This window comes from Amblyraja radiata, chromosome 27 (assembly GCF_010909765.2).
Source record: "Amblyraja radiata isolate CabotCenter1 chromosome 27, sAmbRad1.1.pri, whole genome shotgun sequence".
In the NCBI taxonomy this organism is placed as follows: Eukaryota; Metazoa; Chordata; class Chondrichthyes; order Rajiformes; family Rajidae; genus Amblyraja; species Amblyraja radiata.
This window is the reverse complement of record NC_045982.1, coordinates 16,519,509-16,536,568: the sequence shown is the minus strand read 5'-3', so window position 1 is coordinate 16,536,568 and position 17,060 is coordinate 16,519,509. Positions and strand designations below refer to the sequence as shown.

General features: G+C 41.4%; 1 protein-coding gene across 29 annotated transcripts in view; it reads left to right on the top strand.

Annotated features, from left to right (window-relative positions):
• macf1 (microtubule actin crosslinking factor 1) overlaps nt 1–17,060 on the top strand; it is a 437,138-nt gene that overhangs the window by 196,135 nt on the left and 223,943 nt on the right. For 14 of the 29 annotated variants that reach the window (XM_033045293.1, XM_033045299.1, XM_033045287.1 and 11 more), the window contains 2 exons: nt 2,314–2,406; nt 16,739–16,905. In XM_033045293.1, the coding sequence (XP_032901184.1) occupies nt 2,314–2,406; nt 16,739–16,905 (260 nt within the window). Of the gene's footprint in view, nt 1–2,313; nt 2,407–9,085; nt 10,696–16,738; nt 16,906–17,060 lie in introns of those variants that run through there. The other 15 variants (XM_033045277.1, XM_033045272.1, XM_033045276.1 and 12 more) reach the window with 4 other exon arrangements.

Here is a 17,060-nt window from a genome sequence, read left to right as displayed (position 1 = left end):
GACTCCAATGTCCAGACCTCAAAAATCTAATTAATAAACTCAATCACATTATCTCGTTTTGATCTACTACAGAAGTGCATCAGCCTGGAAGGTCATACCTGACCTTTGATGAGAATAGAATATTAGGCATGCAATTTTTAATAGATTGAGCTCAGTAAATGAAAACAAAATTACATTTCCAGCAACTGGATGGGAATAAATCATTTACAATCACATGAAGTAGCCTTTATATTTAGAACAAACTCATTATATATCCATTCAAATTTCCAAAAGAACTAACGTTAATAAATTATGGATGATTTTGAAAAGACAGGCTACTTGTTTAATGACCAACTTAACATATTTTGTCAAATAAGAAAAATCAATAATAATCTTATATAAATGTCTGGTAGACAAAAATGCTGGAGAAACTCAGTGGGTGCAGCAGCATCTATGGAGTGAAGGAAATAGGCAACGTTTCGGGTCGAAACCCTTCTTCAGACTGAAATCAAAGCTTGTTCCTTATAGCCACCACCCTATGAGTGGAAAATGTTGCCCCATCAGGTTCCTATTAAACCATTCCCCTCTTGCCTTAAATATCTGCCTTTCTGGTTCTTGATTCCCCTACCCTGGGAAAATCCCTATTTATTCCACTCATGATTTTACACAGCTCTATAAGATTACCCCTCAGCCTTAAGTTTTACCAGGATTAAAGTCCGAGCCTGCCCATCATAGCTCTATATATCTCAGGACCGTGAGTCCTGGCAAAATCCTCATAAATCTTCCCTGCACTCTTTCTAGCTTTGACATCTTTCCTTTTGCAGGTTGACCAAAACTGAACACAAAACTCCAAGTGTGGCCTCACCAACATATTGTACCATTGTAACATTAACGTCTTAACTTTTATACTAATTTCCCTGACTGGTGAAGGTCAGCATGCTATAAGCCACTTTCACCATCCTATCTACCTGCAATATCACTTACAGGGAACTACACATTTATAATCCTGTATCGCTCTGCTCTACAACATTCCCCAACCATCCACTGTGAAGGTCCTGCCCTGGTTTGACTTCCTAAAATACACCAAGTAGTATACTTGTGGATATATCTTGCACTAATGTTTCATGATAAGATTTTACAATCAAATAACCTAATCATGATCAAAATTATGTAAATTAAAGTGATTTAGACTTCAGAGATACAGCACCAAAAAAAAATAATCCTGTATCCCTCAGAATCCTTTCCTGTAGCTTTCCTACCACCGATGTTAGGCTGACTGGTCTATAGTTCCCAGGTATTTCTTTGCAGCCCATGTTAAATAGAGTCACAACATTACCCACTCTCCAGTCTTCTGGCACATCCAATGTTACATATATCTCAGCCAGGATTCCTAGAATTTCTTCTCTAGCTTCCCACAGTGTCCTTGGATATATCTGATCAAGCCCTGGACAATTATCTACCTTAGTGTGTCTTGGGATGTCCAGCACCACCTCGACTGCAGCTCCATTAATGAAGTTAATGGATATCTCCATTAACGTAATTAAGTTTCCCAGCCTTCATGTTTTTCTCCACAGTAAAAGCAAGAGAAATATTTGCTGGAGACAACCTTGCCTATCTCCTGCGGCACCACACATGGATGACCTATTTGGGTTCTGAATGGCCCATTCTATCTCTAGTTACCATTTTGCAGAAATGTACCTATAAAATCTCTTTAGATTCTTCTTATTCTTATCTGCCAGAGCTATTTCATGCCACCACCTTTGTGATTTCCTTCATAAGGATACTCCTCAATCCCGTATACTCCTCCATGGATACACTTGATCTTGGCTGCCTATACCTGACCCATGCTTCCTTTTTACTGACCAGGGCCACAATTTCTCTCATCCTCCAGGGTTCCTTACTCCTACCTGCCGTGTCTTTCAGTCTAACAGGAAGATGCAAACCTGAACTCTAATTATGACACTTCTAAAAGTATCCAACTAAGCGGACATTCCTTTGCTTTCAAGTAACCTACTCCAATCAATTTTTGTGGCTTGAGTGAAGCTGCCATATTCATTTTAATTTGGGTCACAATTTCAATTCATGTGGCTGGATGAGTTAACAGCCAAAGGTTTAAGGTCCTGAAGCCACCTAAATGATCAGAAAACTTCTGGTTTCTGTTTCATAGACGTGTTGAAATTTAACCAGTCACAATGCTTCTTGCTTGTTCAGCAAACTATGAATTTTAAGAAAGTGACCTCAAAAATGCATTATACCTGAAATGTATTAAGAATATAAGTGGTGTACATATGCCTCAAAAGAAAACTGATGCATGGATTGTTTTCACTCCTGCAGGTGAAATTAGTGAATATTAGGAATGATGATATTACTGATGGGAATCCCAAGCTAACTCTTGGTTTAATTTGGACCATAATTCTACATTTCCAGGTAAGGATGTTTTACTTGTTTTTTTGCCGATTATTTTGTTATAAATCTATGTACAACAACAAATGAAATACTGTAATAGTACTATGATGATCCATTAAATACATGGAGGCAATAGCATCTAGTCTATAATCATTTACAGTCTCAATTTGAAATATTCACCAAAACTGATTTTCAGTTCATGATATTTAATACTAAGCGATAGATAGCACTAACTGACTGTAAATATCTGAATGTGTCATTATTGGTGATTTAGTGTCATTGAATGATGGACTGAGTACAAGATGGAAATGGGCAATATGCAAAAGTAGGTCGCTTTATGACTGAGGCAGTACAGGATAGTAAATTCATCTTGGAACCGTTTTAAATGGCACAGTTATGAACAGTTTGGTTCATATTAGCTTATTGGCCATAAATTGGTGGCAAGAGCATGGAATTTATGCTGGTTGCCTGATATGATTTTCATTGTCTAGGTGGAGAAAATTACCTTTTCGAGAATGCTGCATGTTAATTGTAATTTTAAGTGTTGCATTTGTAAGTGATTTTATTAGCCAAGTATGTAAATCATAAGAGAAATTTAATTTGCCATACAGTCATACCAAAACAGCAACAAAACACGCATAAAAATTTAACATAAACATCCATCACAGTGGTTCCTCCACATTCCTCACTTTAATGGAAGGCAATAAAGTCTTTCCTCCATTTTCCCCCGCTGTCGGGGGAGTCGAACCATCCGCAATCAGGGTGATTGAAGCCCCCGCAGCCGGCGATCAGAGCTCCCACGTCGGGGCGATCAAAGCTCCCGTGATCGGGGTGATCAAAGCTCCTGCGGTTGGAGCTCCTGAAGCCCGTCCCTGGCAAAGGCACCGCCAGCTCCGAGATGTTAAATCTGCAGGCTCCCGTGGTTGGAACTTCCAAGGTCGATCCCCAGCAAGAGGCCGTCAGCTCCACGATGCCAGGCCGCAGTGCAGACAGAGATACGATAAGGAAAAAATCAAATCTCCGTCGAGGAAAAAGATGAAAAAAGTTTCCCCCTCCCCCTCCACCCCCCCACATAATATAAAACTAAAGATCCACAAAAACAACATTTAACTACAGCCTAAAAAAACAACAAAGAGAGAAAGGGACTGTTGGCGAGGCAGCCATTGTACTGGGTCACCCGGTGTTAGACAGCAGTCTGATAGCTGAGCGGCAGTAGTGGCACAAAGCGAGCTAAGGAAGAGGTCAAGTCAGTAGATGTGGGTATTGGTTGTGGATGGCCCATTATATTCAGGTGATGTAGACGAGGCAGCCTACAATTGGTTGAAAGTGTGGTTGAGGTTGATGCCAGGAAGCTTCAAAAATCTAAGATATGCATGAGGGAGACAAAAAGTATTTGCTTGGGATGCATTGATTGTAATCCATGAATGAACCAAATCAAAGATTGCTGTTGTATGGAATGCCATTGATGATTATGCTTCAGACTGTTTCATTGCTATTTGATAGCAGAGAGTCGCAGCTCCGCGCATTTATTGTCAAAAGTCAGTGTTATCATTGAAAATGTATTTTTAGCTATTCAATTTATCTTAAGCACAAACTTTGTTTATCAGCATACTGTAATGGATTATGCTTAACTATTGGATCTATTATCTGTAATTTCTATGTAGGAAAATATATTTGTGCAATGTAATTTTGTTCAACCTATTACGCTGACTCTATGACTATTATTAGTTACTTATCATCGTGTTTGGGAGGCCTGTGGTGTGCTTTGCTTCAACAACTGGTTAAACAATTGTGCTTTTTGTCAAAGATTTATCTGGGATTCCAATATGATGTTCTCATAGTTTCTACAGAGTTCAAGTGTTGTTGAATTGTACTTGATACTAAAATGAGTGCCTGCTTCACGTGTTTCTCTATGTGTGTGCGTGTGTGTGTGTGTGTTGCAAGATGGAAGTGCATAATTTGCTAGATTACCTCTTTCTATATCTGAAATATTTTTGAGTTGTGTGACGGGGGTGGGTTGGGGGTTGCTGCAGAGGGCAAACTGGTTAAATGTTTACAAGAACAGTTTTTGAGCATTTTTGTTATGCATAAACCTATACTTGACCAGTTTTGGTTCCAAAAATTATAACCAGTACCTCTTTAAAAAAAAAAAAAATCAAACTCTGTTTTTTAATTTCATTGGATCCAATCCAGAACTTGTTACTGTGCATAGAAAATTCTAGGATGTGCTGTTATCGACAGATGATGCAGGAAGAGCTTCTTTTAAAAAGCATAGCCTACGATAAATTGGACTAAGAGTCAAGAGAGTTTAATTGTTTCGAAACAGTATAATGAAATTCATACTTGCAGCAGCATAACAGGTAGACAAACACAGTAGTCACAAGACAATAAACAAAAGAAAGTTCAATACATTTTTGAAAAACGATATTGGTGTAAAACAAAAACCCAAAGTCCCTAGTGCAAGTTTGTAGTTTAGTTAGTGTTTGTAGCATTCAAGAGCCTGAAGGTTTAGACTTTAGAGATACAGAGCAGAAATAGTCCCATCGGCCCCGCAAGTCCTCTCCGACACTAGCACTGTCCTACACACTTGGGACAAATTACAATTTGCAGTACCCAATTAACCGGAAAACCTGTATGTCTTTGGACTGTGGGACGAAACCGGCGCACCCAGACGAAACCCACACGGTCACAGGGAGAACGTACAAACACCGTACAGTCAGCACCCATGGTCAGGATCGAACCCGGGTCTCTGGTGTTGTAAGGCAGCAACTCTACCGCTGTGCCGGTTGTTGAGAAGAAGCTGTTCCTGAACATGCTGGTCACAGTTATCAGACACCTATCCTTTCTTTCTGATGGCAGAGGGAAATAAGTGCGCAGCCAGGGTGGTGAGGGGACCTGTTGATGCCGACTGCCTTTTTGAGGCAGTGCCTCACATAGATGATCCCTTCGATGTTGAAGAGGTCTATATCCATGATGGATTGGGCAGTGTCCACCACCACATGAGATGCTGTCGTACATTCATCTCCAAAACATTGGGTATTTTAAATATATAAGCTGACAATATACTTGAAATAAATTGTGAAGTAATGGTTTTTTTTAACCAAACAGTGAAGGGCAACTGAAATGCCTGATATAGTGGTTGAGGCAAAAACCCTGAAAGATATACATATGTCACCGTTTACACAGCTATAGGCGTGTAGGGTTAGTCTGAACAGATTATTTTTTGAGGAACATGGACATGAAGTATATTTATACAGAGGTATATTTATATATCATCAACCTCTAGTTCCTTGAATAAATTATATTGTAAATATTATGAAAAAGGCATTCAAAAGTACGTTGAGGGCAAACGAATAGCCAGGAACAAGTGGGGTCCATGGGGGAAATATTCAATATATGTGTACAGCTAGAAAATACGGGTGAGATCCCAAATCCATACTTTATATTGGAATTCACTAAGGAAACTGACTTTTTAATTGGAGAATTCTGTCAAGTGGTAAGTGAAAGATGATCATTATAAATAAAGAGGAGGCATTGATGCCATGGAAGGCTTACAGGAGAATGTCCCTAAGGGTGGGTTGGAATTTATCTAGGCTGCTGCAGAAGACAAGGAAAAAGATTGCAAGTGTCCTTGCTGAGATTTTTATATATTTGCTAGACTTGAGTTAGGTACCAGATGACTGTAAGCCCGTAAATATGGTCCTCTTTTTCAAGAAAGGCTGCAGGAAATGATCTGTGAGCCTAACATCATTGATAATGAAGATACTGGGGGGAAAAAATCAGAAGGAGGGTATAATGATCACTTGGAAAGGCAGGGACTAATCGGAGATGGCCAACTTGGCTTTGTCAAGGGCAGATCCGATCTTGGAACAGGTGATAGTGTATTGATGAGGGCAGGACAATAGATGTGATTTAAGTAGACTTTGTTAACGCCTTTGACAAGGTCCCCCGTGGGAGACAGAGGATTCAAAGGGTTGAAGCCCATAGGATCCCTAGCAAGTTGGCAAACTGGATCCAACATTGGCTTAGCAATAGGAGACAGAGGGTGATAGTAGAGGGTTATTTTTGTGACAAGATAGCTGTGACTAATGGTCACAGTGTCAGTGCTGGGACCCTTGTTTGTAATGCACACGAATGACTTGGATGTAGTTGTGAAAGGCAAGTTAGCAAATGGCATGGAGATTGGCAGAGTTGTTGATAGTGTGGAAAGTAGACTTAGACTGCAGAGAGTTATCAATGTTTAGGTGACATGGGCTGAAAAGAGGAGTCTTGAGTTGGGCATTGAATGCAGGAATAGTGAAATAATGCTCCAACTTTATAAAGGTTAGAGTGTTGCATGTAGCTCTGGTCTCCACGGATTGGCAAGGATGTGATGGTGCGAGAGAGAGTGCAGAGGAAATTCTCCCGTATGTTGCCTGGGATGGAGCAGTTATGAGGAGAGACTGGACATGCTGTGTCTTTTCCCTCAGTGAGGAGTTAAGGAGGGGATGGGATTTATAAGCAGCACGGATAGGGTAGACTGCAGGAAACTCCTGCAGCTGGACTGCTAACAACATTTAAGAAGTGTCCAGATGAACACTTGAATTACTTTTGCAAAGGGGTCTATGAATCAAGTACTGAGCAATGGGATTAATACAGAAGGGAGTCCACTGATTGATATGGAAGTGCTGGGCCAAATGCCTTTTATCCGTGCCACATGATTCTACGCAAGAGGTTCGAGCTGATATTAAAGAACTGGCATCTGCCTCTGTTTGGTAAAAGTCTGCTTGACAATGGCAGTGTTTGACTTTGCCCTTGGGGAAAGTATTACAAGTCCAGAGGCCATAGATTGGTGTAAGTGGTTTGAATGGGAATAATCAAACCATCGATGGATGGTAACCCTATACTAATTTTTGTTGTCACGAGACAGTGGATGGTCATGGCACCTCTCCTTGTGTCACATGGACCAGGAAAATGGGCCAGGCCTCTTGAATAGACTTTAATTTGATGCGGCTTGTTAAAAATAACTGGCCCAGGGGAGAAAATCAATGGAAACATTTTACATCATAATTCCCAAGATTGGATTATTTGACCAAGTCTGATCGTCTCACTCTTCTCCTTTGCTGCCCTCTCTCACTTCTGAACAATAGGGCCAAAAACTGGTGAGAATGATTGGTATTGGTTCATTATTGTCACGTTTGAAAGGTTTGCGTGCAGTCTGGGCAAATCATACTGTGCACAAGTACATAATGAATGCAAAAGAGAAAGTAAACAGAGTGCAGAATATCCTGTTACAACGTCGGAGAAAGTGCAGAATATTAAAATTGCAGTCCCCAATGAGGTAGATTGGAAGATTGGAAATTGATCTTCAGCTGATGAGTCTGATAATGAGGGGGAAGCGGATGGAAGCTGTTTTTGAATCTGGTGCTTGTGAGTCTTTTACTTAAACACATAGATTGAAGAATGAAGAAAATAATGTATATTGTGATTTAAAAAAAACATAAATTGAGATAGATGGACAGACTCTGCATGTCAGGCAGTATCTCTGGAGAGCATGGACAGGCAGGTTTCAGGTGGAGACATATCCGACCATGTTTCCTGTCTATATTCTCCAGAGATGCTGCCCTACCTGCTGAGTTACTCCAGCACTTTGTGTCCTTTTATGTATTAACCAGCATCTGCAAATCCTTGTTTCTACAGGATGGGTAGAGATTTGTTTTACATTGTTACATCTCCATTGGCTAGTTGCTTTCCACAAACTGCATTAGGCTGAAGTGCATTCATGAGGCCTGACCCATTTTCCATGGGGAAATAACATGAGGAGAGGTGCTGAAAACTTCCATTACCTCTTGACCTCAAAAGCCAATTACTACTTCAGTTAAGATATTCACTTGAAAGGGTAGAATATATGTTTCCTAGCTCTTTGTAAAATGCATCATTATGTAAGATGCAAAACCAAGCCCCAATCAAATATATTTTTAAGTGCAATCTGTACTCAATGTATTTTAAATTGCATCTCAGACGTGTACTGAAACAGAAGGTTTTATGATGAACGTTGAGGTCGTTTATTTGTGAGGCTAGATTATTAATAGTCCAGCTCAAGGGCTCTGAAATCTTGACCAGTGAAGCAAGCCATATTGTGGGCTCTGACTGTGGCCATCGCTGCCGGCTCTGGTTTGTTCTGTACCTCCAGTTTCCCTCTCCCCTGACTCTCAGCCTGAAGAAGGGTCTCGACCCGAATCATCACCTATTCATTTTCTCCAGAGATGTCGATGACCCGCCGAGTTACTCCAGCATTTTATACCTATCTTCGATATTAAACTACAGATGATGCTATTGGCATAGGTAGCGTAGTACAGTACCTCTAATGCTCGTTAATTTAAAACAATTAAGATATGCTCCAAGCTAAAATGCTAATTTGAGTTGCCACGGTGAATGTCTATCAACGCAGCAATGATTTTAAATGCTGTATTTTATATTTCTATTCGCGGCCACGGTGTAAATAAATACTCATCACGTTTTACCCGGTGGGGTTGGTGTAGTCTCATGTGCTCTGCAGAAAGCCACCGACCGACCTTATTAGTGACATGCCGCAGCCGGCCGCTGCTAGTGCTGAGACTGCGGTAACGCTCAACATTGAGTTCGCAGATGAACTGGACGCGAGTGCGTTGCACTGACTGCTCGCTGCCTGGGCGTGGTTTGTCGCAGGTTGAGAGGATTTTATGTGTTGCTGACAGAATATAAGGCGGATTGTGTCGGGAGGAGCAGTGCGCCGAGCCACCCGTTGTGTATCTGTTGCCCGAAGGGAAGCTGATTTGTTTCCCCAAGTGGGTAAATGCTCCGGCTATCTCGCCCTGCCGTGGACATTGGACAGCCAGCCGGTGGGTGAGATGCCGAGTTGAAGGATACTGCTTGTAAAGAGCGCCGCGCTTCAAGCTACTGTACCAGTGCGCTGATGGTACTTTGTGGAGGCGTGCAGTTGCCCATAGAGCCAAGGTGATCCCCGGCACTGTGGCCACAGGGGGAGAGTGGCCACCGCTATGGTGACACTGACAGAGGCTGGATGTGGCCGAGACGCTGCCTGAACATGGCCCGCCGTGTGGAGAAGGCATTGGCGTGTGGATCCTCCCGGGCAGAGGTGCAACTTTCCCCGTCCGCTCTGCTCGATTGCGGCTGTGTGTTTTAGGCTACTGCTGCTGCCTGCAATCTGATGCCTGCAAAATGGGATCCACTTTGGGATGCGTCCGAAAGCAACGAGAGGCTGCGGGAGCGGATGGGAAACAAACCCCCCTCACGCCGCGGCGAAGAAAAATCAAATTTAAACGCTTCAGAAGAAACAGGAAAAGAGACGGTGAGAGGGGAGAGGCGAAGGGGGAGCAGCCCGGTGAATCAGTGCCATCGGCAACAGTGCTGCTGGAAGCTGGTGAGACGCGTCTTCCCAGCGCTGTAACTGCAGGGAAATTAACACCGGGCTCCGGCTCCGACCCCCGCCCCACTCCTGGAGACACGGCCCGCTCTCCCAGCCCGCCACCGGAGTTGCACAAACCGGCACGTCTCAGACATTTATCACACCTTCCTTCTCCAACAGAGAAATCAATAGATCTAAATGCCGAAGCCGGTGGCGAAGGCACGCAGCAGGTGCTATCAGCCAAACCAGTTGACGAACATGCGACTACATTTTCAAAGGACGTATCTTTACATGATCAAATCCCAGCACCGGGGGAGCACTCTGATCCACAAGTCAACATGAAAGGAGATTTAATTTTCCCAATCCCAGTGTCTGGAGAAGAGAACCGAACTCAGAGCCTGGAAGGAGATACTCGAGTGAGGTATAAGATAATTCCCAATACCCCTGACGTCGCTGCCTTTGATTGTAATGACACAGAAGATGGTCTCGAAAGTCCCACGTTATCCCGAGAGACGCTCAAACAGCGCCTGCAGCTTGACTGGGAGGGGAACAACGCAAGTGGAGTTGACAAGTTGCTGAAAACTGTACACGGCGAACGCATACATGCCAAGAACGGTCAGCCAACAGTGCACAGGGGAAATGGTGCTCTTGAAGAGGGAGCACAGTTTGTGAGACTGAAGAGGGGCTTCACCGTGGAGCCACAGACCTGTACCACTCTGTTCTCCTCTGGTTATGGCAGTAATCTGGCTACTGCCGAAATAAATGAGAGTGAATCTGGAAGAACAAGCAGCAGAGATTTCGAGTCTTCCTCCATACCGGATGGAGACATTCTGTCTCTTTCAGAAAATGAATTGGGATTTTCCACTGGTAATGAATGTGATGATATCAGTTTAGGCCAGATTGAACATCTGAGCCAGGAAATGGTCAGTGGAAGCTTTCTTGATATTATGAAGAAACATAACTGATTATTTACTTATTTTCTCTTACACATTTTGAATGTTCAATGATCCATACTTTATTTTAAATTGCTGCTTCTTCCCAACACTCATAATTTGGTGCAGTTAATACTATTGGTACTGCATTCATTTCCTTAAAATCAAGTAAATTGAGAATTGATTTAATTAGTACCTGGCCCTTGATCATCTCAGTAGTTATAATTTATAATGATGTGTGTTTGGTAGGTTTTATTTGTGTGACCATGAATCATGTTGTTTACTGGAGTGCCAGCTGAATATAACAGGGTCATTATCCATTCCATAGCTATTGAAAAAGAAAGATCCACTGTTTCTATTTCCTTGTGGGTCAGTGAGTGTTTGTGGGAAGGATGATTCTGCTAATAGCTCCAATGGACCCCACTCCCATAGAATGAATTACCTGTGTTGCCTCTCCTCAGTTCTTTCACACACAGCCCACATTGCGGCCACTCACACTGTTGTGTAGTGTAACTGGAATTCAAGTTTCAGGGCCCTAACCTGTATATGATTCTAGCTTGTATAGGATCCAAACTTGTATATGATTGTCAAGTTCCAGCATCCTAACTTGTATCCAAAGGTGGGTGTTTTGGGTGCCCAACGACCAGTGGCAGACTGGGTCTAAAAATAGTGGTTGCCAGAAGACAAAGGGGGCCCACTTCATCAGGGGCCCACTTGATATAGGGGGCCAACTTCATCAGGGGCCCACTTGCCATCGGGCAAGTTGACACCCTGGCCAGTCCGCCACTGCCAATGACAATCCTTTTGAAAACAATCTTTAGCGTATCTTCAATGTTCAAGGCATTGAGACCAGTGGGAGTCCCCTCATTTGTCAGCAAGTGACCGGTTATACGGATATCCACGGCGAATGTTCAAAGAAATTAAACATCTTTTAGAGCTTCTTAAAAACAGACCTCTTTGACCAAGCTGTGTACGCACACAACTGTCCACATGTTGCCTTCTGGCTCAGTGTGACCTTTCCTACAATTTGATTATGCTGCTGTGAAGTACCTTGGGATATTTTGCTGTTAAAGATGCCAAGTAATCAGGGTTGTTCTTCTATCAAGTACATCAAGTTCACGTGTTGATGTTTCTAATTTTGCGCATGCAACGATGTACTTTGGTCCCATTACAGTACCATATAACCATATAACCATATAACAATTACAGCACGGAAACAGGCCATCTCGACCCTTCTAGTCCGTGCCGAACACGTATTCTCCCCTAGTCCCATATACCTGCACTCAGACCATAACCCTCCATTCCTTTCCCGTCCATATAACTATCCAATTTATTTTTAAATGATAAAAACGAACCTGCCTCCACCACCTTCACTGGAAGCTCATTCCACACAGCTACCACTCTCTGAGTAAAGAAGTTCCCCCTCATGTTACCCCTAAACTTCAGTCCCTTAATTCTCAAGTCATGTCCCCTTGTTTGAATCTTCCCTACTCTCAGTGGGAAAAGCTTTTCCACGTCAACTCTGTCTATCCCTCTCATCATTTTAAAAACCTCTATCAAGTCCCCCCTTAACCTTCTGCGCTCCAAAGAATAAAGCCCTAACTCGTTCAACCTTTCTCTGTAACTTAGTTGCTGAAACCCAGGCAACATTCTAGTAAATCTCCTCTGTACTCTCTCTATTTTGTTGACATCCTTCCTATAATTAGGCGACCAAAATTGTACCCCATACTCCAGAATTGGCCTCACCAATGCCTTGTACAATTTTAACATTACATCCCAACTTCTATACTCAATGCTCTGATTTATAAAAGCCAGCACACCAAAAGCTTTCTTTACCACCCTATCTACATGAGATTCCACTTTCAGGGAACTGTGCATAGTTATTCCCAGATCCCTCTGTTCACCTGCATTCTTCAATTCCCTACCATTTACCATGTACGTCCTATTTTGATTTGTCCTGCCAAGATGTAGCACCTCACACTTATCAGCATTAAACTCCATCTGCCATCTTTCAGTCCACTCTTCCAACTGGCATAAATCTCTCTGTAGACTTTGAAAATCTACTTCATTATCCACAACCCCACCTATCTTAGTATCATCTGCATACTTACTAATCCAATTTACCACACCATCATCCAGATCATTGATGTACATGACAAACAACAGTGGACCCAACACAGATCCCTGTGGCACCCCACTAGTCACTGCCCTCCAACCTGACAAACAACCATCCATCATTACTCTCTGGCATCTCCCATTCAGCCACTGTTGAATCCATCTTGCTACTCCACCATTAATACCCAACCATTGAACCTTCTTAACCAACCTTCCATGAGGAACCTTGTCAAAGGCCTTACTGAAGTCCATATATACAACATCCACTGCTTTACCCTCATCAATTTCCCGAGTAACCTCTTCAAAAAATTCAAGCAGATTAGTCAAACATGACCTTCCAGGCACAAATCCATGTTGACTGTTCCTAATCAGACCCTGTTTATCCAGATGCTTATATATATTATCTCTAAGTATCCTTTCCATTAATTTGCCCACCACTGACGTCAAACTAACAGGTCTATAATTGCTAGGTTTACCCCTTTTTAAACAATGGAACAACATGCGCAGTACGGCAATCCTCCGGCACTATTCCCGTTTCTAATGACATTTGAAATATTTCTGCCATAGCCCCTGCTATTTCTACACTAACTTCCCTCAATGTCCTAGGGAATATCCTGTCCGGACCTGGAGACTTATCCACTTTTATATTTCTCAAAAGTGTCAGTACTTCCTCCTCTTCTTTGAATCTCATAGTTTCCATAGCTACTCTACTTGTTTCCCTTACCTCACATAATTCAATATCCTTCTCCTTGGTGAATACCGAAGAAAAGAAATTGTTCAATAACTCCCCCATCTCTTTTGGCTCTGCAGATAGCTGTCCACTCTGACTCTCTAATGGACCAATTTTATCCCTCGTTATCCTTTTGCTATTAATATAGCTGTAGAAACCCTTTGGGTTTACTTTCACCTTACTTGCCAAAGCTACCTCATATCTTCTTTTAGCTTTTCTAATTTCTTTCTTAAGATTCTTTTTACATTCTTTATACTCCTCAAGCACCTCATTTACTCCATGCTGCCTATAATTATTGTAGATCTCCCTCTTTTTCCGAACCAAGTGTCCAATTTCCCTTGAAAACCATGGCTCTTTCCGATTTTTACTATTTCCTTTCAACCGAACAGGGACATAAAGATTCTGTACTCTTAAAATTTCCCCTTTAAATGTACTCTATTTCTCTTCCACATCTTTCCCATAAAACAAAATGTCCCAATTTACTCCTTTTAAATCTTTTCGCATCTCCTCAAAGTTAGCCTTTCTCCAATCAAAAATCTCAACCCTAGGTCCAGTTCTGACCCTCTCCATAATTATATTGAAACTAATGGTATTGTGATCACTGGTCCCGAACTGTTCCCAACGCATACCTCTGCCACCTGACCCGTCTCATTTCCTAACAGGAGGTCCAGCACCGCACCTTCTCTAGTAGGTACTTCTATGTATTGCTGCAAAAAACTATCCTGCACACATTTTACAAACTCCAACCCATCCAGCCCATTTACAGAATGTGTTTCCAAGTCTATATAGCAAGATAAAGCTTAAAGGTTAATGGGATTGGGGAACAGAGTTGAAAACAATAAATGGATCGTTTTCAGATTGTCAGCAACTACTAACAGGAAGCTGTATAAATAATTTCTAAGATGTCGCTACTTACAACTTGTACTGCCCACTTGTTTGAAGGACTGATTGTAATGTGACCAGCTGTTCTGAGGGCTAGTGAGAAAGTAAGTTCTGAGGAAGGTGCAGAGACCCCAAAAGCGTGTTGACTGGCAGATATGAGTCTATCACTATAGCAAAAAGAATTGAAAGCTGAGGAGGCGGCTCAGTGTTGGCCATATTGATAGGTGTGGAGTCACAAAGAAGGGCTATGATAAGGTTGATGTTACATCTATATTTTCTTGGCTGGACAATCTGGAGCTTCTGAGGCATATCCTCAGGATAATAGTTTGGACATTTTAGATTTGGGTCTGGGAAAATGTATTTGCAGAGAGTGAATCTCTAATCTGGATGTTCAGCTGCTGAGTATAGTTGGGTGTGAGAAAAATGTTCTAATGGAGGGAGGTGAAGAACTGCGGAGATCAGGCTGGTAAATGTTGAGGTAAAAGAACAAGTATATTGATCCTTTTTATGTTAAGGCATTTGAAAATGATTAGGAGATTCGCCAATGCTTTTTAATGGGGTGTATTGCCTTATTTATTGTAAACGTAAAGAAGGTAACTGGATAAATACTGAGGGGATCATTTCAATGGGGAACGAGCAGCAAAGTGGAACTAATCCAGAGCATGGTCGGTCAAACCTGCTCTCTGGCATTATTAAATATCTATTTTGCTGGTACGAACAAAAAAAAACAAGTTTTGTTTGGATGGCACATGGTTCTTGGTACATGGAAAGGACAGGTTTGGAGAGATGTGGGCCAAACACAAGCAGTTGGGACTCGTGTAGCTGGGACATGTTGCTGTGGGCAAGTTGGGCCAAAGGGACTGTTTCCACGCTGTATCACTCTATGACTATGGAAGATATAATTATTTGAACTCTGATGGATTTAAGTGTTGTAATTTAGATTTAGATGTAGATTTAGGTCACATGAACCGAGATACAGAGAAAATATTTTGTTTGTCTGCTATCCATTCAAAACAGTATACATTCAAGCCAAATGCAAGACAAGAGAGACCAGTGAATAGGAACCATTAAATTCTACACTTGCAAGTTCAACTCGAAGAGTGTAGAGAAAAATATCAAAGTGCAGAATTTTGTTACAAAATACCAGGTTTTCAAGAGAGTCAAGAGTGTTTTTTTGTCATATGTCCCAGATAGAACAATGAAATTCTTACTTGCTGCAGCACAACAGAATATGTGAGCATAGTACACTGTGAACAATATAATAAACGGAAAGAAAAGTTCAGTGTGTGTGTGTGTGTGTATATATACACATACTCTCAAAAACACACATACATAGATTATAGACTCAGCGGGTGAGGCAGCATCTATGGAGCGAGGGAAATAGGCAAAATTTCGGGTCGAGACCCTTCTTCTGAAGAAAGGTCTCGACCCGAAACGTTGCCTATTTCCCTAGCTCCACAGATGCTGCCTCACCCGCTGAGTTTCTCCAGCATTTTTGTCTACCTTCAATTTTCCAACATCTGCAGTTCCTTCTTAAATATACATAGATATAGATATATTTCATGATCTTATGGCTAAATGAATTGAGTATGGTTGAATCATTTGGGTAAGTAGCACTCTTTATAGACACTTCCAAATAGAAAACTACATTTTTCAACATCTTAATTTTCAACAATTGATATAAAAACAGAGATGACAATTTGATATTGGAATTTTCGCTACTGCAGACAAGACTGGGAAAGAGAATGCTGACCATGGTTGCAGGGAGGAGGCTGACCACTATCATTGCATGCCACCATTCTGTTGTATCAATTCAGCAAAAAGATTCTTCTCCCGTCACAGTTCTGATCCATTAATTTGTCTTTTCCTGAAAACCAACAACATTTTCAGAAATGTCCTTACTTTGGATTGCCAACTTTTGAATCCAATTAAAAAAAAAAAAAACAACCATTATAATTGCTATGATTTGGTTTATCGCCTTAACATAGAAATTAAACAGTTCTTGTTTGTTTTGTTCAAATTTGGCCATTTTGTAGATGTAAAGTTCTATGTAAAACTTGTATGATAACAATAACTTCATTTGACAATTTTGTTGCTCAAAAAGCTAGATAGGAACAACTAAGAGTGGTTGTTGGTACTTTGTGCAGTTTGATCAAAATAATTAATGCTGATTGGGAGGTTGTCTTTTCGAATGTCATTAAAATGAGTATATTCTTAAGATGGTTTAACTGTGGGCAAGACTTTTGTGTCTGCAGTATGTATTTTAAGCGATTTGGGATACCTACCTTTAGAAATTTTCCTTTGCAGATCTCAGAAATTTATGTGAGTGGAGAATCTGGTGACATGTCTGCGAAAGAAAAGCTGCTACTTTGGACACAGAAGTTGACGGAAGGCTATTCTGGGCTAAAGTGTTCCAATTTTACTTCCAGTTGGAGCGATGGAAAAGTATTTAATGCTATCATTCATAAATACAGGTGAATTATTACAATTGCTCTTCAAAATTAACAAGGCTGTTCTGTTAACTTTTTGAATAAGTGCAGTATAATCGTTGGAAAAACGTGGTCAGGATTAGCCCCTTGAGCTTCCTGTGCTATTCTACCAGTTATTTAAATTACAGCTGATCTGTACA